The sequence below is a fragment of the Chrysemys picta genome, chromosome 3 (assembly GCF_011386835.1).
Source record: "Chrysemys picta bellii isolate R12L10 chromosome 3, ASM1138683v2, whole genome shotgun sequence".
Taxonomy (NCBI): domain Eukaryota; kingdom Metazoa; phylum Chordata; order Testudines; family Emydidae; genus Chrysemys; species Chrysemys picta.
The window spans coordinates 129,714,622-129,740,207 of NC_088793.1; the positions used below are offsets into that span (position 1 = coordinate 129,714,622).

Consider the following 25,586-nt stretch of genomic DNA (forward strand, 5'->3'; position numbering starts at 1 on the left):
ATCATGACTGGTGTGGAGGAAGTAAATAAGGAAGTGTTATTTACTCCTTCACATAAGAACTAAGGGTCACAAAATGAAATTAATAGGCAGCAGGTTTAAAACAAACAACAGGAAGTATTTATTTCCACAATGCACAGTCAACCTGTGGAACTCCTTGCCAGAGGATGTTGTGAAGGCCAAGACTATAACAGGATTCAAAAAAGAACTAGAGAAATTCATGGAGGATAGGTCCATCAATGGCTATTAGCCAGGTTGGGCAGGGATGGTGTTCCTAGCCCATTTGCCAGAAGGTGGGAATGGGCGACAGGGGATGGATCACTTGATGATCACCTGTTCTGTTCATTCTCTCTGGGGCACCTGGCATTGGCCACTGTCGGAAGACAGGATACTGGGCTAGATGGACCTTTGGTCTGACCTCAGTATGGCCGTTCTTACATTAATCTTATTTTACAGTGTACAACTGCACTATAAATTCTATTTAGGCATACCACAAACAAAAAACATCACATTTTAGGTCTGCCATTTCTCAACAAAACAAACATTTTATTTAAAAAGACGGCCGGGGTATTAAGCTTTTCTATTACTCACAAGTACGTTCTTTATCTATAATTTCCCATTCATGTGTCAAGACTCAGGATACTGCCATATTACTTATCTCACATTTAATTCCTTTCTATAGTCCTGTTTTTTCTATTAAATTCCTCAAAGCCTTTTGATTAGTACAATAATGCCCTACTCTGTGGGGATTTCAGGCTTCTCAGCTGAAGTTTGTGGCTCACCAATAGTTCACAAAATGAAATATTCAGCAAACAATGCAGTGGCAGATAGAGAGTCTTCTTTCTCTGCCATATCCCCTAACAATGGTCCATAGAATGTAGTAGTTAAACACTGAGCTAATTAAGCAACAGAGGGTCCTGTGGCACCTTTAAGACTAACAGAAGTATTGGCGCATAAGCTTTCGTGGGTGAATGCCCACTTCATCAGATGCAATGATGAAGTGGGCATTCACCCACGAAAGCTTATGCGCCAATACTTCTGTTAGTCTTAAAGGTGCCACAGGACCCTCTGTTGCTTTTCACAGATTCAGACTAACACGGCTACCCCTCTGATACTGAGCTAATTGATTAACTTAATAATATTAATGTTGATGTAAGCTATTTTCTATTTAAAACAAGACCATCTTTCTTCCCACCTGAAGAAAGTGTGGAACTGTGGTGATTGATAGAAGAGGAGAATGAGAAAACAGTACACTCAGCTGAGAGGATCTGGCTGTGGAATAAACTTCTGGAGATCAGAAGAATCCAGACTTCAATCAATCTTTAGAAAAATACTACAAAAGCTTCTTTAATAAAGCTTTTCAGTCATAATCCATGATATTCACAGCAACCACCCCTCACACCAAAAGAAACTCTACTTCAAGACTTTTCCATAAACTAAAAAGTGAGAAGAGCCAGACTCTTCAAGAAGTCCATTAAGGCCTTTGAGACCACACATCTACCGTACTTTATACAGAAAATGCTCAGTTGCTAGGAGTAGCCAGTTGTGTAAAAATCTATGATAAAAGAGGACTAGAGGTAGGGTGCAGAATCGGGATCTTTCATAACTAGATGTTCCCTGAAAAATCCAATGAGTTTTTGAAAGAAGGAGGAAAACGCTCCATCATCTAAGTATTCACTGTAGAGACAAGATAGATTCTCCTGTTCCAGTTCCCCTACACTATTTGGAAAGTGTGCCTTGTTAAACAGCTTTCAAAGAGGGGACCACTTCACCTCTCATCTGGCATCTTGTAAGAGGTTATTGCAAATCTCACCAAAAGATATTGAAATGCTACTCTCCTTTCTTTATCAAAAATAGAAGAGACTAGGGATACTGATGTAGAAAACAGATGTAAATATACATTTGTATAACAGCCAGAAGAGCCTTTAAGTCTTCACTTGTTTGCTATATGGTCGTTGCTTCCTCTTCTCAATTTAAAGCTGGTCTTGAGCAGAAACTAAATTGAACTATATACACAAATGGACGTGGGGGTCCTGAGAGGAGGAAAGAGCCTTGTGGTTTAGAGAAAAAGATTTGGCAAATAAAGCACAAAATATTCCATCTGCACCTAGTGGCCCCTGCAGGCTTTGGAATTCACTATTATGTCAGGAATATAGTTGAATTTAAATCCATGCACATTCCACAAAGTAAAAAGTGGTTCCACAAATCTTAAAAAAATATGTCCATCTTCCACAGCACTAACAAAGGCATTATTCCTGGCTTTCAGGAAGAGATGCTGACTGCAATTTAAATGACAATCAATGGCTACCAGACATTATTTTCCACTATTTTACAGAAATTGAGACAGTAATATTGTAAGTCTAGAAAATGGAGGCCAGAGTCTATTAAATTTAAATTAAAGGTGGATTCTTAACAGGTGAAAAATTCTTACTGCAAACTATATACTGAACACACTGCCAAAATACACAATGTATTCTTTTGTTCAGTCAGGATGTCACATGCTGTATTTGAAACTCAGTGGGAAGCTGACAGTTATAGCTTGAGAATAGCAAAATTCAAACTGCATTTTATTAAAAAGATAGGAAGAGGACTCGATTATATTTGAGAAAAGTGACAAGCCTAGCAAACAGTCATGCACAGCCCATCTTACACACAAAATCCAGCGTTAGTTCAGTCCAAGGCATTACAAGTCCTCAATCCAGGGCAGTAAAGGTACTGACTTATCAGTCTGTTTGTCAGGACAAGCACATGGTGGGTTCCACACAGTGCTATCTATTACTTTTGACAACATTCAGCGTATCACATCTTTGTAAAACAAACCACTGCTGCTACTACTATAAAAAGCCCCGTTCTCTATCGCCTTTTACATGTAAAACAACTGGACCTAGCTAGGGCTTCAGGAAACACCCAAAGCCTGAGAAACCTTGAGAAAATTAAAGCTTTTCATAGTATATTTTTAAATACAATACCATCTCCAAGTAATACCCTCTGACAAAAACTATACGCTCTACCCAGACATGGCATGAAACACCATGTAGACATTCTATCATCTCCAACTCCTTCACTGCAAGTCTTCAGCCTTGCTCGATGTCTGAAAAGAGGGGGGCTGTGCAGTGCTTCTGGAAGGTTAATAAATGCAGGCTCTGGACCAAGGAGAATCCTAGTGTCAAGACCCTTATGGGAAACCATCTTCCCCTCATTTATATTGAGAGAGCTCTAACTTGAGTGCCGCTGTTGATCTCAACTATGGCAGTACAGCCTGAGTAGATGCAGTCCCTCATATAACCAGGCCCCAAACTATTCAGGTCTTCATAGGTTAAAGCCAGCACCTTGAACGCCACTCAAACCATGATCAGCAATTCTCCTAGTTCCTTCACCCAGTTCATCAATATTAAGCCTGATTTCACAGAAGTACAGTAATATTTGTTCCACTGAAGAAGCTAGGTCTGATGTGCTGGGATTATAGAGCAGAACACCATCTGCATACTGAATATACTGAAGCAAATGCTTCTTCTTAGAATTAAGCATCTACTACTCACTCACAGTAAGTGAGTACCATTCGTTCTGGTGACCTGATTAAATTCCAGACTGGGTGCAACTAACCAGTCTTCACCTGCCATTTTAAAATTTTGCAGTGTAGTGTTGGCTAAGCACTGTTATCACTGTTTGAGTTTCATCCCAGGTGTGGTTACATTTCATTGGTGGATAAAATGATCCATAATATGTGAAGCGCTTCAGGATGCTTCTGTGTGAGAAGTGTCATAAAATAAGCTCTGAGAAAAATTCAGCTAAAGGGACAATAAAAGCTTTCAGTTCTTCCATAGGACTCAGCAACTCGGAGGGGAAAATACACACTTGTGATAATTTTGCAATAACTAGAAATAAAATGTTCTCAATTCCAGTGAACAGTTTCTTTATTCCAGGAGAGTTTTCCCCTTGTATTCATTAGTTCTAGAGATCTGAAAGTAGCCACGAGTGGCACATTTTTATACTAGATGTCAGCACATAGGACTACCATTTGAAAATTAAGTTTGAAGATGACTCAGAATTTAAACATTTTGATGAAAAACCCCTAAACCCATGTACTCCACTGCACCATTCCTTTCCCCACTCAATGATACAGTTAGGAAGACAATTTATTATATATTTATTTTAATCATTAAGTCAGTTCTTCCACGCTAAGATTTACAATAAAAATAAAAACATTTGCTTTGCTTTTAATCTAAAGTACAAAGTTTAGAATGCTTTTAACTGCCTTCCATACAATGGAAAACTACACTGAATGCTCTCTTGTAATTTTTTGTTGAAACAAGTCTTTGGGTGTCTTGACAGAAGATGCATTGACTTGTTGCTGGAGACGCATTAGGAAGCACTTCATTGCTACATAGTGTTTGGTAAAAGAAAGAAGAGGGAAATAATTCCCTCCCATTTTTGGAGACCTGGTTCATCCTCAGGACATGTTTTCAAATATATTTAAGGTTGTTCCACTGTAGTCTGATCCTTGGCAGCTAGAACAAGCTCTAGAAGAGCTGAAAAGCTTTTTATGTTGCTTGTCTGTAATCCCATCTTTTGCATCTAAAAAAAGTCACGGAAGACAGGGTTAAATTGTTGTCTAACATTTTTTGTAGGATAAGGTAGACATCTTATTTGTTTGCATTATTTTACTGTAAAAATATAGAAATGAAGCATATCATGTTTTGTTGTGTGCTGACAAAGCGAAGTCCTTTATTATACGTGTTCATCTCTGTAAAGAGAGGACTATCCAGCTTTTGTTAAGACTTTTCATTTAATATGTTTTTCAGGCAAATATTTAGCAGTTTTCCAGGCTGCCTGTAGCTAATGATCACCATAAAGTTTATCTAGCAAACTTACCACTTATGAGAATTAGCTCTCTGAGGACATATTTTGACAAGTGTGCCTTGTGTGATGAGAAACTATTACTTAAATAAACTACTGAAATAATTCTAAGGTGTTTACTTTGTTCTACTGTAACAATAGATAATTTTCAAATTGATCTTCTCAATCATTATAGAGGATCTGATTTAAAACATGCTCTGTGTGCATGAACTGAACACTCCTAATTGAATTCAGCTTGTGCTGAGAGGCAGAGTGAAAACTGATGATACTGCAGTAACTAGGGCTGTCGACTAATCACAGTTAACTCACCCAATTAACTCAAAAAAATTAATCACGATTAATCACTTAAAAAGAATACCAATTGAAATTTATTAAATATTTTGGATGTTTTTCTACATTTTCAAATATATTGATTTCTATTGCAACACAGAACACAAAGTGTACAGTGTTCACTTTATTTTTTTTATTACAAATATTTGCACTGTAAAAATTATAAAGAAATAGTATTTTTCAATTCACCTCACACAAGTTCTGTAGTGCAATCTCTTTATCGTGAAAGCGTAACTTACAAACGTAGATTTTATTTTTTGTTACATATCTGCACTCAAAACCAAAACAATGTAAAAACTTTAAAGCAGTGGTGGGCAACCTGTGGCCCATCAGGGTAATCCTCTGGTGGCCGCGAGACAGTTTGTTTACATTGACCGTCCACAGGCACGGCCGCCCGCAGTTCCCAGTAGCCGCGGTTCGCCATTCCCAGCCAATGGGAGCTGCAGAAAGCTTTTGTTTTATATTTGGCATTATGATATTTCAAAAGGGAATCAAGTTTAAGCATTGTAATAGTTACTGCTTTGCTGGCATTTTCACAGCCCTTCAAAAAGATTAACTACTCCTCATGTAGTAATTCAAGAAAGATTGGTAACACATGAGGAAACCAAGGCAGAGGGTGTTAAATGTTCTCAGGGCCACAAGAGTTGCTGGGTCAGAGCCAAAATTAGAATTAAGGAAATCCTTGCTCCGGCTCTAGACTCTGACCATACAAGAGGCTTATTTCTCTTCTTATGCTTCTTTCTCACAACAGAAAGTTCTGAAGATTACTGAATTGAATTTGAACAAAGAAACGCAAGACTTCTTCCCAACCCATATAATTAAATGAATAAAGCGGAAAAGTGTAATATATTATTTTAGTTTTTATTTGTGGTAATTGAGAATTGCTTTACGCTTAAGAGATAAGCTTTAATGGAAGTCAGACTAATACAGGCATTTGCATGCAACCTTTTCTAGCAGACCTGAACAAAACTGTAAACAACTATGAGAGGTCCACAAGAAATAGCTAGTGATAACCCTTTAATAAGTAGACTTTTCTCTTCCAACTTACCTGGTCTCCAAAGTACTCAACATCCAGGGCCAACTGTAGTCTGATTTTGTTATCATCACTCATGCCCCCGTTTGAACTAACATGGTTTGGAATTACAGTTTTTCTGGCCTGTTTGAGTCTTTTCAGGCTCTCTTCCATTTTCTTTACAGAGCTCAAAACATCTGATACAGTTTCATAATACCTGAGTAAAGAGAGCGTTAATGGAGAATTAAGTTCCTGCATTAGTAGGGATTTTGGGCAAATCGCCATTTGATCCAAGAAAAATGCAAAACAATATGGTACTCTTCTGAAGAATGAGACACACACTCATCAGGATATTTATAGGGGCAGGTTTGGAGAAAAGAGCTCAGTGTTAAAGACAAGACATGTCTCTTTACTATCCAGCAGTCTTTCTACCCACCCACAAAATACGTGTAATTTCTAGATTTCAAACACTTTGAAGTATCCAATACTTAAATGCCTTTTCAACTATGAGTAATTACTGAAACAATAAAAATACTCAACTCTTATACAGAGCACCTGATTCATAGATCTCAAAAGCTTTTTAAAAAGTTGGGTAACCTATTACATGCATTTTAAAGAGGGGGAAAGTACAGCAGAGGTTAAGTATGTCACCCAAGGTCACACAGTTTGTCAGTAGCAGAGGTGTGAACAGAACTTGGGTCTCCCGACTCCCAGTCCTGCATGTGGTCTACACAAGACCACACTACTTCCCTACGAATATACCTTGCTAATAATGGAATACATTCCTACTTTGTTTCTGCAAATAATAAAAAACTGATCGGTGAGTTAATGTAACAGTTTTGGCAAACACTGCGATTGTTCTGTATGGTTCTACTATCTTTTCACTTACTTTTGTGTGCTTTCAGATAGGGCACTTTCCAACCATTGATGAATCCTGGGTTGCTTCAACATATCCTTGTACTCATTCTGCAGTCGGTAGAAAGGTTTAAGAGCACTGTCAACGTAAGGTGATGCTTTAGTTGGCACCTCCTGGTAAATCATGTAGGAAACAAGGTGGAGAACAAAGCAGATAAATATCTTGTTATTTAAGAATTCCAATGTCAAATATACCGCACATGTGAAACGCAAAGTCAATGGCAAAAATGATGTTAATGCCGCTTGGGCATATGTCATCTCCTTGCAGAACGCCGAGTTGAGCCAAACTCAAACTCCTGAAAATCAGCTCTAGGAGAACAGAGGGAAAGTGGCATAGGCAACCTTTCCCTCCCCTCCCCTCTTTGTCCTTTAATAGCATTAGACAGATTCCTGTGGGTGAGAGTGAATAGCTGGTAAAGGGAGATGAAGTGTGTGTTCATTTCAGCAACAGTGGGGTGGCAGAATAAACGTGTGTTAATGGGGAGTACTGGCGCATTGCTGAAAGAGGGTAGAATTGAGACTTCATGGGCAACCTTAACTCTGCATTTCCTGGTTTTTAGAAGTTTGAGTTTTGCTCAACTCAGCATTCTGCAAGGGAAAGACATATCACCAAGCAACCCTCACTTTGCCTTAACAGAGTTTTAGCCATTGAATCTCCTAGTTTTGCGAACAGGAAAAGATGTGACTGGCAGGAGTCAGTAGTCACTTAGGCAGTTGTATGTATATCCCACAATTTGCGTATTGAGGCAAATCAGCCCGTACTCAGCAATCCCCAGGGGATGGTGTACTCTGCAACTTCTGCAATCTTCTGACTCAGGAATTGCCCAGAAATTGCTACACATTTGCAACCCTACCAGAACACTTCTTTTCCCTCAGTGGCCAAGGTATCTGTTCCACTACGTGTCTTTGGAAACACCACATTAATCTGCCCCGAGATCAGGAAGTAGCCATTTAAATAAATTCCCTCATGTGGCATCATACTGACGTGTATATGGATCGACCTTAGATCCAGACCACAGACCTCTGCCACTTGAGCTAACGGAGTGACAGGTAGCGGTAGTAGATCGTCATCCTCTATCTGGACCAGACTAAAGGGGGATGAGAGACGATGCCAGGGGATTTCACAGATATTTGCTGTGGGCAAATGGTGATACTCAGGAATTGTGGTTCCATTCCAGGCTCTGGAGGGGAGTGTGCTCTAATGGGTACAGAATTTTGTGAGTTTCCCCAGGCTTGACCCCTTCTGCCCCATGCCCCCAACCTGGCCCAGTCCTGTCTCCTCCCTACCCCTACCTCCTCATCCCAGTCCTACTCTCCTTGACCAGCCAGCCCTAGTCTTAGATACTTATATGGCCCCCACTACCACAGCATCTGAGTGCCTGACACTTTTTAGTGTATTATCCTTACACCACCTCTGGCAAACCCTCATTTTTCAGAGAGGCAACTGAGACAGACTAAATGTTTTGCCCAAGGTCACACAGGAAATGAAACCAAGTCTCCTGAGTCTCCCGCTAGCAAGATGGATAAAAATAATTGATTTAAAAAAATAATAAGATTTTTTATTTAAATCAGATTTTTAAAAAGAAAACCTTATCTAAAATTATCATCACCTCTTAAAAGGCTGAAATAAAAAATAGGTATGCTGAATCCATGTGCCTTTAGCAACAGCTTTAAGTTAAAGGTTGCTTTTCTATATAAAGACAGAATCATGGGGAAAATATCTAACTTCTGAGGTCAAGCGTTAGAAATATGACACAACAGGCCACATAATGTTTTAAAGGCTTGATCCTGTTGGGGACCAAGGGGCTATGTTTCTGGATGCAAGAGACTGGCCAAAATAATCACCGGCATGGAGACCAGGCCTCTGACTCAAGGAGACACCAACAAGTATCATTGGGATCATTCACTGAGCCCACCTGAGGTCTCATAGACCTGTTTTATAGCTTCTCCTTACCTGAGCTCTAAGTGGCTCAGTTCTCAATTTAAAGAAAATTACATCATTGAACTGGGGAAAGTCACTAGTTAAGCACCTGGAAATGCTAAACCAGCTATTGACAAGAATAGCTGCTTCTGAAGGCACACAAAAAATATTTTCTTCATTTGTGCTAATTCATTCAAAGTTGAAAAATCAATTGGGAGTTGAAAAAGCAGGAAAACTTGCCTCTCCCTTTCAGTCTATGAATAAAAATGAGGAGGGAGGGGATGAGATCTACTAGTTTTAAAAGTCTGAAGGGCAATTAAGTAACTTAAGAGACTGTCTCATTTTCAAGAGTGAGTAAGAATTTATGCTCCATTCATTTTCAGTTAGGCATATTCAAAATTTTTCCCAGGCTGACCTGAAATAATCAATGTAATTCATTGATTATAGTTAACCCCTCTATTTAATAAATCAATTACTTGTACATGAAACATTGTTAAGAAGTTCATGTATCCAAAATATTTTACATAAACGTTTTAATAAAAATACATTGTATGTTGTTTTATGTTTAATTAAATTCCAGTGACCATCCTAATGCAGCTTGACAGAAATCATGAGCAAAAACTGAATTATCTAGAAAATAAGCAATATATGATTCACCATCTTCTAACATACCAAAAATGTACAATTAAAAAAAATCTGAAAATAAGCAGCTATATAAATGCTTAAATAAATGTACATCGATATAGAGTACCATCCTAGGTAGCAAAAAGATCTACCAAATATAGTGAATCAGTAGTAACTCAACAGAGGATGTTGTGAAGGCCAAGACACTAACAGGGTTCCAAAAAGAACTAAATACATTCATGGAGGATAGGTCCATCAATGGCTATTAGCCAGGATGGACAGGGATGGTGTCCCTAGCCTCTGTTTGACAGAAGTTGGGAATGGGCAACAGGGGATGGATCACTTGATGATTGCCTGTTCTGTTCATTCCTTCTGAAGCACCTGCATTAGCCACTGTCAGAAGACAGGATACTGGGCTAGATGGACCTTTGGTCTAACCCAGTATGGCCATTCTTATGTTTTAATGGTTATATCAACCAATGAGAACACACCTTTCTTTAGAAATTAACTGAAGTACAAATGGAAAAGTTGATTAAAATCGATTTAAATCAAGGCTTCCCCCCACCCAAAAGAAAATAAATTCATGAAATGAACAGGCTTGACAGAATCAGTTACTAAAGCTCTCTATTCGTCCACAAAACAGATACAATCATACCTAGTCATTGTGCTTACAACTGGGACTTAGGACGAGACAGGTGAGGGGACTGTGGAGAACAGGACTAAATCTAAGGATGAGAGGGCAGATCAGTTTCCATATTGTTTCCAATCTACCCTGACAATGGTGCCAACAGCTGCAGTGCTGTTTTGCCTCAGGGGCACTTGCCACTTGAAACCAACTATTCTCTAGGACACGTAAGGGTGACAGCAGGTTTTAGCAACTATTGTCACACTTCAAGAGCCAAGTGTGATATTTTACTTAAAGATCATATTAAAGTTCTCTTGAGTGTGGCAAGAATGAAATGGTGGCAGGAATTAAGCAGTCACAAAGTAGGGGTATTTGCAAGTAGTTATAGGTAAGTGTGGTAGAAACCTATAAGCCTTTTATGAGAGCACTTCTCTTCACATGAGATCAGCACTGACCTTATTGGTTCTTCTATAGTGTCTTGGTACTTCTAGAGCGCTTTTCAGATAACTGAAGCAGGACTCACTCAAATCCTGAATAATTTTATTATTCAAGGTAGGCATGGAGGCTGATAAAGAAGCCTGAGAGTCTTCCAAGGCTCCTGTTGAATTACAAATGTTGAAGTTGAAACTAAGCTACACTGCCCAAGCCCCAAACATACGCAAACTTGTGCAACCCTTCCCATCCCCACTCCATACATATCCTAGATCAAGTTGTATTGTAACAAAGACATTTCTGTATTATTCCTGCAATCAAATCCTATGTTTAACATTACACAGCTTAGGCGATATCTACTAAAAGTCCATTTCACAGCCAGAAAAAAAAAGGGGGTGAGGGAGACGATCATCATATTAATTGCCTTCTAGTGTTGGTAATAGTAGAGATGAGGCAGAGTCACAAAGTGCAGGTTCAGATACAAACTCTCCCAAAGTTCAGTAGAACTTTTTCCAGCTCTGAAGCTCCCATTTAGGACTATTTCTAATTAACTGTTCTAGTCCATATTAGATTTTAAAGAACTGTCAAATGGTATATTTTTTTTAAAACTCTTACTTATAAACATTACAAAAATATACATTTACATAATGTTTTCCCTTTGTTTCCCAAATTGTCTAAAATCAAACTCCCAGCTTTACCTGTGATACAGGATATATTCTTGAAGCCAATCATTTCAAGTTTTGGTCTGATAATTTCCAAGAGTTCAGGAAGCTGAACAAAAACAGATATGCATACAACCATTGTTATGAACATATATGGGTCTATTCTCTCAAGGGCTGAAAATCTCCCATGCGTTAAAAGGAGAGACTGTTATGTTTAAATACTGGGTATATTTTTACTGACTATTAGATGGGAATCAAGAAGACCAGAACACATGACATATGTGAGAAAACGGCATTAAACATTTGGTGCCCTCCCCCCACCATGGTCTTTCATGGCAAAACATTTAGAATTAACGAAACACAGTATTACTCAGATAACAAGCTTGCTCCTTCAAAGGTTTTAAGAAGTTCAGTTTAATCAAAAGCTCAGGAGACACTCCAAGCAGATCTGTACAACACAAGCCACCTGTGAGATTTATAATTATGCTTTAAATTCATTGTTACCAGTAAAATCTTGCTGAGGCTCAAAGGTTAAAACAGTAAATATTTGTTTAAACCAGAAATAGCTCAAAACATGAAGCCTGATTTCGCACTGTGCCCCTGGACACCAGGTCCTTGCTGTTCATCATTCACTCAAGGAGAAGTGCAAGACTGGGGCAGTGCTAGCTGGTGCCAAAAGTGAACAGAAAAATCTGGTTTCAGCAGTCAGTGCAACAGCTGCTGAAAAATTCATTTTACTGAAAAACTAGACTCCTTAATTACCTGTACTTGGACTGGTACCTCTGTAACCAACCATATCTGAATAAAAACAACACAGCCTCCCTAAAGCTTTGTTGCTTGTGATACCTCCCATACTTCAACTATGCTAGTTTCAGCACTGGTAAATATTTAAGATGTTATGAGCAATATGCGAAACAGTATTGACATGTGGTCAATGAAAATATTCTCGTATGTATAGTAGCATCTACTAACCTGCTCCTTAAGTCTATCCAGATCTGCAGCAACATACACCAACTGAGTATTGGATATAGAAGGTAAACGCTGTGTTTCTGGAGAAGCACCATTTCCCTGGTCCTCACTGGGATTTGGGTTTACAGAGGATTCCTTGCTACCGGTTACCACAGATTTTTTGTTGTCCTTTGTACTTTCATTGGAGATGGGCCTGAGCAAAAGCTGTAGTAGCCAAGTGAGAAATGAACATCAGTCTTTGAGAAAATAGTTTCAGCTGAGCTCACAAATGTAGTGTATAAAGTCTTTTGCAATTTTTTCCCAATACAGTACAACATTTGCAGAAGTTATAAGCATCTAAGTTTCTCTTCTGCCTGTTATACTTGACTTACATAGGTTTTTGTTTGTTTGTTTTTAATATTAACAAAAGGCCTCAGAATATCTAAGATTGTACAGCATCATCTCAGAACCCTGGTGTGTAAAAATCAATACATCTTTAAAGAGATCTATGTAACAGAATCTGTTCTTTGGGCCAACGTCCATAAAATGAGGTGATGACAGTCAAACCACTGTGTCTGGTTTAGATTGCAGAGATTGGGAGAAGAACTTGACTATGCTTTTTCATTTCACAAAGGATGTTGCAATTTTCACACTCCTAAAAATGTTACTCCTGTGAACATTAGGGGTTGCACTGGCTGATTTTCCCAGCAGTATAGTGACACTGTCAACAACACTGCCATTTTTCATTTACAACATAGAAGAATTGAAGTACGAGTATCAGTCCCATTATAATGACAACAGAGGAGACAACTCTGTGAGTGGATTGTCTCTCTATAGCACTTTTTCATATCAGTACTGTTTCAAGATAGTTTCTGACAATAACCATTAACAAAATTTCTTGCAATATCTTCTTTAGTTTTAAGGCTCTATTTAAACTGCACTTGATACACATTTCTTAGTCTAAAAGGTACTAATATATTAGAAGTTAGAGATTTAAACTGAACACTTTTCATTGGTATGTATATGCCATCAATAAGTATCAATGGCATAAGCATGTAATTGTCTTACCTCATTAATGAACACAGAGTAGCGTGCTAAAATTTGCAGTGTAAATTTCCATAGGCGGTGTGCTAATAATGGTAAAAACATCTGATCTGACCAACACTTCAGAAGACTCACCCATACCAGGTGAGTGGCCAAAAGGCAATATGAGCTTCCAGCTAAAAAAATAATTAGGGAATAATGGTTATTTACTAATCATGATTTAAGTTCTTGTTTTGAAAAATCTTATTTTTCAAAGCTTATGGAACTGTACTTTTACTGTTATTACTTTTTTTTAAATAAAAATACTTTGAACTTTAAAAATCACTTCAAAATTATTTTCATCACCACCAAGATAATTTACCAAAATTGTTTAAAGCCAAATTTTTAATATCAGAACTACTTTCCCCTGGATCAAGTGTTCGTTAACATTTTCAGAACTAGTTTTAGTTCTCCTATCAGGTGGATAATCAGTAAATACAGAGACAATGTAGTTGAACTAAGGGCAAGATTCTTATATCACCTTTGTGTTGCACATTTATGCAATGTTATCTTATCAGGTTTCACAAGGTACATTAAAAAAGTTACTAAGTTGACTGAGTGCATGAAAGTAGCCAATCAGAGCAGCAACTGTTCTATGTCCTGACAACACAACGCAATAAACGGCAGCTGTTATCACCGTTTGGTACTAAAGGAGTGTTAAGTTCAATAAGTAACAGCTACAATTACATGAAAACTTTTAAAGTAGTTTTGGCAACAGAATTACACAGTTTGCAAATGAACCGTACTTAGCTCTCAATCTGTAAATACTTTTCATTTAGTTTCTAAGATTAATGCATAAATCCTAGAAACAAAAGCAATGTGCCCCATACCTCCAACTCTGCTGTCCTGTTTTTTCATAATCTTTAGCCCTATGCTTAGAAAGTTTGTTTCATACAGATTATAGAGACTAACTCCATTTAAAAAAAAACAACAAACCACTTTCACTGCCTTTAATGTTTCTTTTAAAGGCACTGTATGTTTCTCTCCTGGCTCTTACCAGAGCACCAGTCCTTTTCCTCCATTCTCATTTAATATGTTCTGCCTCCTAATTCACTCAATTGATTATAAATTCACTGTTCCAGCCTCCTAATTCACTCAATAGATACGAATTCATTGCTACTGCCTAATCTCTGGCCAGTGTAGCAGACAAATGACTCCTAGAGTTGATGTCAATATCACTGAGAGTAATAAGTGCATTTGCTGCTTAGAAATGGTCATTTCTTCCTCTCCTATTCAGAACACTACAGTTATGAAAGCAAGATGTGTGTTCCAATAGCATGGCATAATTTTTAATTGCATCTTCTAGGAGCCCTACAGTAATTTAGATCCCTCATCTCATTTGTATAAACCAGGTATTGCTATTTGTAGTAATGAGTTGGTCTAGCCCTCTTAATTGACTTACCAGTAAAAAGACAGACATTATTTTAAGATCTAAAGCTTTGTGTGACTGATTACTCTAACAGACAATCACCATCACTACCTGGAAAAAGTTTTATTTACGTGATAAAAACTACAAGTTTTAGTAAAGGAAGTTTACCTGGTGCCTCTTCTAGGCTATCTGAAAGTGCAGCTTCTAAGGCTCCTGCTACCTCTCTAAATCTGACAGAAAGAAACAAATATTGTTCAATATATTACAAGTCACAAATTATTTAAACTGGTGTCTAAACACGCCTTATACTATCAGCTATATAAAGAAAGAAGGTGCGGCTTTTGTTTGGGGAGATTTTTTTGGTTTTTACTTAGTTTGATCCTAACTGGAAAGCATTTAAAAGAGAAACAATGGAATTTTCCAAGCAGAAATGAAGTGGGAAAGAGATTAAAGTTATAATCTTAAACATCCTGTAAAAAGCAGCAAGTTTGAGGATGTTTCAGTGTCTATAGTTTTAGTAAGAAACACTAACTTGTTTATTTTATTGCTTTCACACTGAAAAAGTCAACACATTGTCTCACTTCTTACATTTACTTTAGTTAACCTTCATGTAGGTCACATGATCATGGTGCCTGTAGCTTTCTGCATGTTTGCTGATGACCAGCAAGTGGCACAAGGTTCTGCAAACAGTTCTGTACCTGATAAAAAAATCAATAGTTCCTCCCAGGATGCCTTGACCTCAAACAAAACAAAACAAAAGAACAAAAAAAACCCCAACATCTTTGGGGGTTATAAAAGCAAAAGTCAGTACTGAAAACTTTCAATTCTCGTCTGCTTCAACATACATTACCTAAACAGAGTACACAGCCTAAAGATAGTATCAGAGGGATAGCCGTGTTAGTCTGAATCTGTAAAAAGCAACAGAGGGTCCTGTGGCACCTTTAAGACTAACAGTCTTAGTCTTAAAGGTGCCACAGGACCCTCTATAGCCTAAAGATACTTATCTGTACAATATACAAGACAGATCCCGCACTGCAATTTTCAGGAGAGTGTTGATTAAATAAGGTTAATACCAAAATATTTTTAAACTGTCATGAAGCAAAGCTGTTTTAGTTTTGCTCACAAGAGGACTTTTTTGTCACTGGCTTCCCCTCTTTTTGCTGCTATTGCATCACAACCATTTCCAAAGAAGTTTCACAAAACCCTATAATTGCCCACTATACGGTTTCTTTTACCTTCTTCTCTGAAGCATCTTTTATTGTCTATTGCCAGAGATAGACTAGTGGACTAGACAAACTAGTGTGATCTGGTATGGCAATTCCCATTTTCCCACCACAACAGGTATATAAACAAATGATCTCGGAGCGTTAAATAATGAAATACTATTCCCAACACTGATCCATCATTCTTATTAATTAGCAATTTGTGAAGAATACTTTCAGACTTCAAGAACAAGAAATAGGACAATGAACAACTACCCGAATCTGATATCATGAAGTCCTATGGCCTGTGTTATACAGGATGTCAGACTATACGATCAAAATGGTCACTTCTGGACTTATGATCTAGGAATCACTGCTGAACTTGCAATGATGCAGAAGGATTGTAACACATTTATGTATCTCATCTCACCCCACCAACTCCTCCCTCCATGTTGTTCTTTTCATAATGCTAGATGTGCAGGGGGAAAAATCAACAGGAGCCTTAATTTTATGTAAATTAGAAAAAGTATGAGATTCCAATATGACGATTTCAACAAAATTCCTATTTAATATGAGTGTGAGAATATATTTCAAAGCTTATATAAACCAAAAGGCACTTTTAAAGCATAAATTTCCCTGATGTAGATACATTTTCTGATTTTACGTATAACCAGTTAGTATTATTTTCATAGCTTGTGTGATAAAAATGTTCAAAATAAAATATTCAAAATAATTTCGGAATCCTGTCAAAAGTTTCAATACCTTCAAAAGACAAGCCTGGCATCTTAAATTGATAACTTTGTTAGATACTAAAATTCACAGACTGAACAGAGTCACTGGATTTATTACAACCACCTGTAATCCACTTAATCCCCTGCACAGCTTTTTTTCTTCCCCCTTTCCACTCTATGACTGGAGTGGTGATAATGGAACACTTCACCTTGAATGGTCCCTCAAAATGTACATTAGCTACTTATGCTAAACCATCACTTCCACCTTCTACTTAGCTAAGACACTGAATACCTTTCCCAGACCTGAACAAGAGCTCTGTGTAAGCTCAAAAGCTTTACTCTTTCACCAACAAAAGTTCACCAATAAAAAATATTACCTGACCCACCCTGTCTCTCTAATATTCTGGGACCAACATAGCTACTACAACACTGCATATAAGAAAGGCTTTGGACAGGCACCCATAGGTGGATATTTAAGAGATTATGCAAGGGCCATTCACACCTCTTACCATCTGAGCTCAATGGCCTAGCTTTGGGGGGAAGGGAGGGGAGGGGGTGAGGAGGGAATCCCAGGTTGTAAATATAGGAGACAATCTGAGACAAGGAGCTTCTGGTGGGATGAAACTGACACTCTCAGGGAAGGGACACTGTTGGGAGACAGGAAAGAGAGACATGCCCAGGTTCTCTGCCAGGGGATGACAAGCCTCTAGGTAAGAGATGTGTGTAGACCTTTATTTTACAAATCCCTTATCTCTTATGCTATACTTCATTCTTACTGTTAAGATTACACAACTATTTATTTTTAAAGGCTCTTTTGATCCACTGTGTTTACCTCTGATCATAAGCTCCAGAAGGGAAAACTGCATGTACTGAGTCCAACTGGATTTGCTGACTAACCATAGCTGGTACACAGGCTACTTTAGCTCAGGACCTGGTCTAAGAGTGGAGAATTGCACGATTCCACCCCAGAAAAGGTAAAGTCATGAGACCTAACACCTACAGAGGTATACTCAGTGAAATGAGAGAAGGGGTTAGATGTACAGCTAACCCATAACCATGGCAGATTAATTGATACGATATTCAACCCTTTATTTTAGAGCTTTTAAAAAACAGAACTCTACCATGATAGCAAGTTTATTAAGCATTCCACCAGCCTTGCAAAAATTCTATTAAATCTACATTCTTTCTAATTGCAGGAAGAAGATAAGCAGAGACTGAGCTATAGAAGATGCACAAGGTTTGAAAACTAGTCTAGACCAGTCCCTGGCAGTCTCATCAGCAGTGAGGCTCTGTACCAACCTCAATATAACTGTAGCTGGTTTTCTGACTTGTCTAACTCAGTGAAAGCAGTATAAAATAATTACATGCCCTGGTAACCAGTTGAAGTATCCATGCTTTTTCTTCAGATTTATTTACATTTTGGCTTCTTCTACATTTTAAGAAAGCTGCTTTTATGTGACAAGTACAGCTCCCAGGGATGGAGGAGCTTTGGCTGTGGGCTACATTCTTTTGCTATGGCTAAACTTTGCTTTTGCTTCCTCCCTTACAAGTAAAAAAATCAAATACTGACCTTATTTGGAAATAAACAGGCAAATTCCACTTATTGTTAAAACTGTGGTAGGCAGGATGCAATCTTAATCTTTTCACGCTGGCCTGCGATCCACACTGTCGTTCAAATCTCTGTATAAAATCCATGCTTATAGTGTATTTCTGTATGAAGAAAAACCACATTCTGACTACTATACTTCAGAGTTTCCTATTAAATAGTCAAGACTGTATGCGGATTCTATTGCGCGGTCTATACGATTATAGTTGTATTCATTTCTCAAAGTCAGCTGACACTTCCCCCACTTCTAATCTCCATAGGTAGAGCTACACTGCAAAAACACCACTCATGGCAGTGATCTCAAAGCCCGAGACTACAGACTTGAGCTCAAGCTTCAGTTCTAAAAATAGCCATGTAGATGTTACCGCTTAGGTTGGAGCTTGGGCTCTGAAACCCAGGGAGGGGGTGGGTTTCAGAGCACAAGCAGGAACATCTACATAACTATTCTTAGCGCCATAGCATGAGCCCGAGGAGACTGAGTCTATAAATCCAGGCTCAGAGACACTCTGCCACAGGATTTATTTTGTAGTGTAGACATACCACATAATAAGCAATCATCCAGTTTATTCCATGGTAAAGGGAAATGAGATTGACCCCTTCACCACGAATTATGCCACGAGTGTGCAAGTTCCACAGCGACACCTCCCTTTCATTGGCGCTCCAGACTTGTCCGAGTATACTGCACTAACAACTCAGAGGTGCTCCAGGACTTGTGAGTGGACTCAGTGGTCTGTAAGTGGAAGAAAAGACGCTCCCATGTTACTCAGTGTTAGGAGGAGGAGAAGGTGGGAGCAGGTGATTGCGGGATAGTGTCAGTGCCAGGCATGTAGGGATAAAGCTGTGAAGTAGGAATGGAATGAACTGGTGTGGGCAGGGAAGGAGGAGAGAATTCAAAACCGATTGACAGTGTGAGGTTTACTTTGTACTATAGGCGTAATACATTAGGCCCTTATTTTAGGAAGCTGTCTTAGATGTTTTTGGTTGTATACAGATGTTTTACAAATAAGTAATTCAGAATAACTATCTAGACTACTTCCTTTCAGAGTTTGGTATCTCAAGTGGGATGTTTACAAGTACCTCAAAGCTATTCTGCATCCATTCTCAACAATAAGCTATTGTTAACTGACTCAACATGATTTGTCAAGTCATACATTCTGTGTTTTGCAAGGCACAAAGCTAAGAACCAGCTGAGGAAAAGGAGATGCATTCTGAGTAGTGCTTTGTTACTATACAACATTTATGCACTATGTCATACAAAAAGAGTGGCATTAATGTAATGTTAAGGGTGAGCTATCCAACAGAAATTAGGAAATGTAGAGTTAAGGTTAAAATCTGTCCTCCTTGCTCATTCTTTAAAGTATGGTTTCCATACCATACATTTGCCAATAAATATGTAACAGAATACAAATCTGAGATTCTTAACAACCTTATATATAATAAGTTAAAGTACAATACAGTCTTAGAGACTTGATCTAATTTACACATCTCACTGAGATATCAAAAACAGAGCTGACAAAAACTGCTTCAGCCGTTTTATGATGCTTAAAGATGAATTGGTCTAACGTTCTAAGCCACACTAGCTTTGAAGTCATCTAAAAAAACCTGAACAAACTTAAAAGTAACTTAAAATACTGAACCAATTTTATATGAACTTGGCTTGTTTTGAATTAGACAGAATAAAACTAACATGAGTTAAAGACTACAGGACATTAGGGGTATGTCCACACTGCAATTAAAAGCCTGCAGCTGGCCTATGCCAGCTGACTCGAGCTTGCAGGGCTTGGGCTAAAAGGCTATTTAACTGGGGTGTAGACATTTGGGCTTGGGCTGCAGCCTGTGCTTCAGGCCCCAGTGAGGTGAGAGGGTCCCAGAGCTCAGGTTGCAGTCCAAGCCCAAACATCTGAACCACAATTAAACAGCCCCTTAGCCTTAGCCAACTGGCACGGGCCAGCTGTGGGTTTTTCATTGCAGTGTAGACATAGCTTACATGCCATTTCTTAGAAGAGGTTAAAAGCATTTCTCTGGTTCTTAATAAAGGCATTGTGTGTAATAGAGCAGGGGCCTGGGAGTTCTACCCCAGCCTTCTTACTAAATTTGTTTGTCTACCTTGGACAACTTACTTCAGAATACAAAAACAAGGCAAATAATTTTCAAACCCGGGTACCTAAAATTAGACTCCTAAATTCACATTTAGGCCCCTAAACATAAAAATGTCTGAATATTCAGAAGTGTTGAGCAGCCACAAAGCTCATTGAAGTAAATGGGAACTGCAGATGCTCTGCCTTAGTCAATCTAAAAAATAAGTTGAAAGTGGCTTCTGTTATTGAACCTGCTTCTGAGACCCTGTGCCAATTTTTCGTCAGTTTATAAACAGTTTATTTTCTTAAAGTATTTTTCCATCCTCTTTTGCTGTGTGAAAAAGCAACATAAGCAGGCAATACTGTGTACAGTGATATCCTTAGTGTGAAACTTACTATATACAAATTACTGTCAAATGCACAATGTAAATGAACTTTAAAAGCTGTAGAAAGTTTATTTCCTGTATCTTTGGCATTCAAAAGTCAATGAGGTCAATTTCATTTGAGATTCAGTATTCCAATATCTGGGTTACAAACAATGCAGGAATTATTTTAAAAGTGTCTATGGAATTTATTTTAATTCCTGGAAACATTTCTATTGGTCTTTTAACAACAATGGATTTCACAGCATTTTGACACTTGACATTTTTATTTCTTATTGATTTTAGGGTAAAATATTTTAATGACTCAGATTCAGAATTGCTAAATTCTCACTTAAGTAGTCAGTTGCGGAAGTACTCGGTTTTGATTGCATGGTGTAACTGAAGGTCAAATTCTTTTAATCTGGATCAATATCAGCTTAATTTAAAAAGGCAAGCTTTTAAAAGTTATTCTTTTTACATGGAGATAAGCTTTCAGTAAAGATACAAAGATTCCAATTTAACCTGAGCAGCATGAAGGACAATAGCACTATGCAACTGATACACTGTCATACACAGGGCATTCAATGGAACACTGAGGAGCAACTGATGCTTTATGGAAAATTGAAAAGCATTCTCTTTAGAAACAAACACACACATACACATTTGCTGTATTTCCTTATCCGAGACAGTTGCATGAAAACAGGATCTCTCTTTCTTTAACCTCCTTATGATGCTTGTCCCTTATTTAAGCCCCGAACCTGCAAACACATGTGCTTAACTTTAGGCATGTGAGTAATTACATTGTGTGTTTACAGGAAGGAGTCCTCAAATTCTAAGAGAAATTGATCTGTTTTTATTACAGATAGTTTTGCATGAACATAGGGAGAACCATTTGACAGATACACCTACATATGCAAAGAGTTCAACATTTTCTTAAGCAGTCCGTTTGCACTGATGTACCTGGTATGCCTCCTCCCTCTCCCGCCTTGAGAGCATTTGTTCCTAACAGTCACCCCACCATCTTAAAAGGAGTAATGTAAGAATCCTTATCAATAGAGCTAGTTACAAAGAGGATTTAATCAATTAAGAGAGTCACAAGTAAGAAAAATCCAAAAGAAAGCTATTTTGACATTCTGGTTTAGATAAGGACACAGGCATCTCACCACCTGAACTCATGACAAAACAGGCGGCTTACCATTTCCTAGTTTGTCATCTGTTCAGATGGCAAGCTGCATTCTCTATGCCCTACTCTACATCACATTGAGCTTCCACCTGACAGGTATCAGTAAAATGTCATCTCTCACATACATACAGCAACATTGTGCACAATTATGGAAAAACTGTAGTGACAGGTATTTCCATACATTTCAGAATCCATTTTTGAACACACACAGTAAATATTTATGACATTAGAAAAGTAGTTCTTTCAAGAGGCCATTTCTCCAAAGTCTTATTTATATTCACATTCCCTCAAAATACTTGAATTATTCAAGCTCCCTCTGAAACATCTTTAGTCACAGCATTGTTAGTGATGAAAAAGACTAAAGGTTGAGAGAGAAAGATGGGATTTTTTTTTTTAAAACCTTTCCACAGTAAAGGACAAGTCACATTCAGATGCCAAGTTGCTTCCCAGATGTTTAACTAACCCAACAGCTGTCTCTTTCTAGCAGTTCCAGCCTTAAACATTCAGTTTTCCCTTTCCCTCCTTCATTTACATTGTGTTTTTCTATAAACTAGAGATATCTGCTGTCTTGCCCAGGTTAAGACCAAATTCACATGACCGTACAAGTCCCACTAACTTCAGCACGAGTTCTGCCCAGGCATCTGAAAGCAGAATTTGCTCCTAAGAAAGTTAAAATAGAATTTAAACTATCACATGATCTCTAACATACATCTTATTCGGAGGCATGCAGCAACATGAATTTTCACAAGAGAATCTGAAAAAACAAGCTAGAGAACATGACACACAAGTTCTTCCCCACATCAAAGTTATAGCAAATGTAAAAACATGTAAAATTACCTCATGAAATACATCTGGGTTTCCAGGGTTAAAAAGTGATGGTAATTTTTCTTCTAAGCCACGTACTATTTCTGGCCACACTGAATTCACTAAAAAATCATATCCAGGAACGGTATTTGCTTTTTCACTGCAAGAGGATAAATATTTCAATTATTCCAATTTTTTTTCCTCAAAAAAAGGTAAGTTTCACTCATGAAAGTTCAAATTTGGCAATAATGTTAACCAAAACTCAGGAACTACATTATGTAGTTTTCCTTAATTAGAAAAAATAATTATATAGGCATGTTTGAACTAGTTTTCTTTCTGTGTTTTTCACAATTTTCATATCTATTATGTCTATGTTGGCGCACCATATTTGAGACAACCAGCTTTGTTCCAATTTAATACATTTTCTAGAAAAACAGTAGTTTTATGCAGAAGCACATTTTTAGTAAATTCTGAAAAAACAAATATTTATCAGTAAAAAAAAATCCTATTCTAACGTGTATGTTTTAAAGTTTAAACAGTTCCCCCACCAATCAGAGGCCAAATGGAAATAGGATGTTGGGAAGAAAGGGAATTCCTCTCTTTGCTTCTTCTGAGTCTCATTTCTACATGCAGAAAGTGGTGCTATGCTTCCAAGTAGAAGGTTAAAAATTTATCTTGAATTTCCCAATTCAGAAGCTGACAGAGCAGAAAAAGAAAGCAGCATTTATAATTCTAGTAGGGTACATCAGAGTAAATACTAAAAACATTCTCCTATTAAAAGAAGGATTAAAAATATTGAGGGATTAACAGAATTGAGATGTTAGTAAAAATCTAAAGACGTGTAAAAAGCACAGCAATAGATGGCTAAATAGAAAAGTAATTCTGCAGTCTCTAGAGACAATTCTAAACACTGCTAATTGTAGCAGTCTACTACATTAACCAGCCTCTGAATAGATAAATAAATGGATATAGTTTAACAGACTTGAATTCTGTAGGTTTCAAAACAGGCAGTTTAATTGCAACAGGAATTAAACGTTTTTGAGTAGATAGCAAAAAGACGTATACAGATCAAATCTGTAATTCCAGTACACATAATGAATTAGTCAAACCTATGGGAGTAAACTAATAATTTTTTTCTTTTTTGTTAAGCAGACAATCCAGTAACTTTGAATAACTTCCTTGTGCCCCTCTCCTTAGATGGAGGACACAGTCAAGTTCCCTCGCATCAAAGAAAAATCTATCATATAGTATTGTGAATGATGAAAGAAAACCCAACCATTGGTTTACAGATAATGACCATGACAACCACTCCTTCTGGGAATACTATCAGAGGGGAATGGGGGTTACATCCTCAGTAGGCCCAGTCTTCATTCTGGAATGAACCAATGCTACAAGGGCTGACTGGGAACTAGATCCTGGAGTTTTGGTCATATTTCCACCTGTTTGTAGCTTGATGTGAAAGGCAGTGATGCCCAGCTACTTGCATCTCAGCAAAATGTCCTAGACTTCCCACACAGCAGCACAGGGAAAGGACTCATCATATCAGTCACTCAGCAGATTGTTTCCTTGCCAGAGATATCAGTCACATGGACAAAAGTGTCATTGAAGGAAAGATATGACAGACACCTTCAGCAACCTGAGGTTCCAAGCTGATGACTTGCTCTTCCTTCTTCTCCTTAAATGTATGAGGTGCCATTTCCAGGCACCCTACAGACAGAGGGAAGCCACCCTAGCGTCAGGGTGCTTCAAAACCCTGGCCCAGACCCATTGCCTGTATAATGGGGGCAAAGAGCAATCAAAACCTCCCCCTGGCTTCTCTGAACGATGTCACTTCCCAACACAATGGGGCTTCTTGGCGACTCTAGCCCCTGGCTTCCTGGAGGCCTAGTACCCTGCTCTGAGGGCTTTCCCTCTACCTTTTGAGGTGCCTGGGCCCAATCAATAACAGTAGGGAAGGTTCCAGACAGACTGGCTGCAGAAGGCCAGGGCTGCTGCAGGGTCAGGCCAAGCTGATGGACTACTGTAATGGTACTCAGTTTTATTATTGTAGTATATCATTTCTCCTCCTTCTCAAGCCCAGTGCTACAGCATCAGGAAATCTTGTTCACAACTTTTTTAAAATGTGCAGATATAAAAGAGAAACAGTATTGATTTTAATCTTTAGGAAAGGACAGGCAAATCCTTTGTGTTTTGTAGTTAAATACCATACAGGTCATTCAGAAGTACTGGATAATCAACAACTGTTACAACTATAGCTGACAACCTGTTACCTTGACATAGCTCCCCCTGTTACTTCACGCAAAAGACGGCAATGGTGAGGAACAAACTCCAGCAGTTTATTGTACATGGCCTGCAGGCCATTGGGATGAGATTGAACGTACTGTTCCACAATCACCTGCCAGGAAGAGTTTAATGTGAAACATCAGATAGGAGAATATGCAGAGAAAAAACCATCAGATGTAAAACATACACACACTGAATTCAATAAATATTACAACTTCTACAATGTAATACCCATTTTGAGTTATATATTTTATTTATCTTATGTAGCACTGTGGTTGGCTTAACGAGCCACTGAAATCATTTAAATGTGATTAGAATTGTTGTATTTAGGTGCTTCAAAAACAAAACTTTAATAAGTGGACTAGAATAGGAATGTAGCAATACACAGAAAGCTCACGTTTCAGGAGTCCTAGTCTATCAACCTGCTCTTACTTATTTATTGTAATAATTTGTCCCCCATAAGATGCATAGGAATGGAGTTATTCTAAGGGGCAATGTTAGATTAAAAATGATGCTTAAAGACATTTCTTTATGTATGTTTACCAAAAACATCTGAGATTAT

The 25,586-nt window shown here is 38.1% G+C and overlaps 1 protein-coding gene and 1 pseudogene across 3 annotated transcripts in view; both read right to left on the reverse strand.

The window, feature by feature from the left end:
- Positions 1-3,893: 3,893 nt before the first annotated feature.
- Positions 3,894-25,586, reverse strand: part of COG2 (component of oligomeric golgi complex 2) — a 43,053-nt gene continuing 21,360 nt past the window's right edge. For all 3 annotated transcript variants that reach the window (XM_042848336.2, XM_005291236.5, XM_042848337.2), the window contains 11 exons: positions 25,012-25,136; positions 22,775-22,901; positions 18,279-18,418; positions 14,944-15,005; positions 13,392-13,543; positions 12,348-12,548; positions 11,412-11,484; positions 10,737-10,879; positions 7,086-7,225; positions 6,233-6,413; positions 3,894-4,572 (listed from right to left, as the gene is read on the reverse strand). In XM_042848336.2, coding sequence (XP_042704270.1) covers positions 4,471-4,572; positions 6,233-6,413; positions 7,086-7,225; positions 10,737-10,879; positions 11,412-11,484; positions 12,348-12,548; positions 13,392-13,543; positions 14,944-15,005; positions 18,279-18,418; positions 22,775-22,901; positions 25,012-25,136 — 1,446 coding nt within the window. In that variant the 3' untranslated portion in view covers positions 3,894-4,470. The remainder of the gene's footprint in view (positions 4,573-6,232; positions 6,414-7,085; positions 7,226-10,736; positions 10,880-11,411; positions 11,485-12,347; positions 12,549-13,391; positions 13,544-14,943; positions 15,006-18,278; positions 18,419-22,774; positions 22,902-25,011; positions 25,137-25,586) is intronic.
- LOC112059770 (small ribosomal subunit protein uS11-like) lies at positions 24,025-24,581 on the reverse strand (annotated as a pseudogene).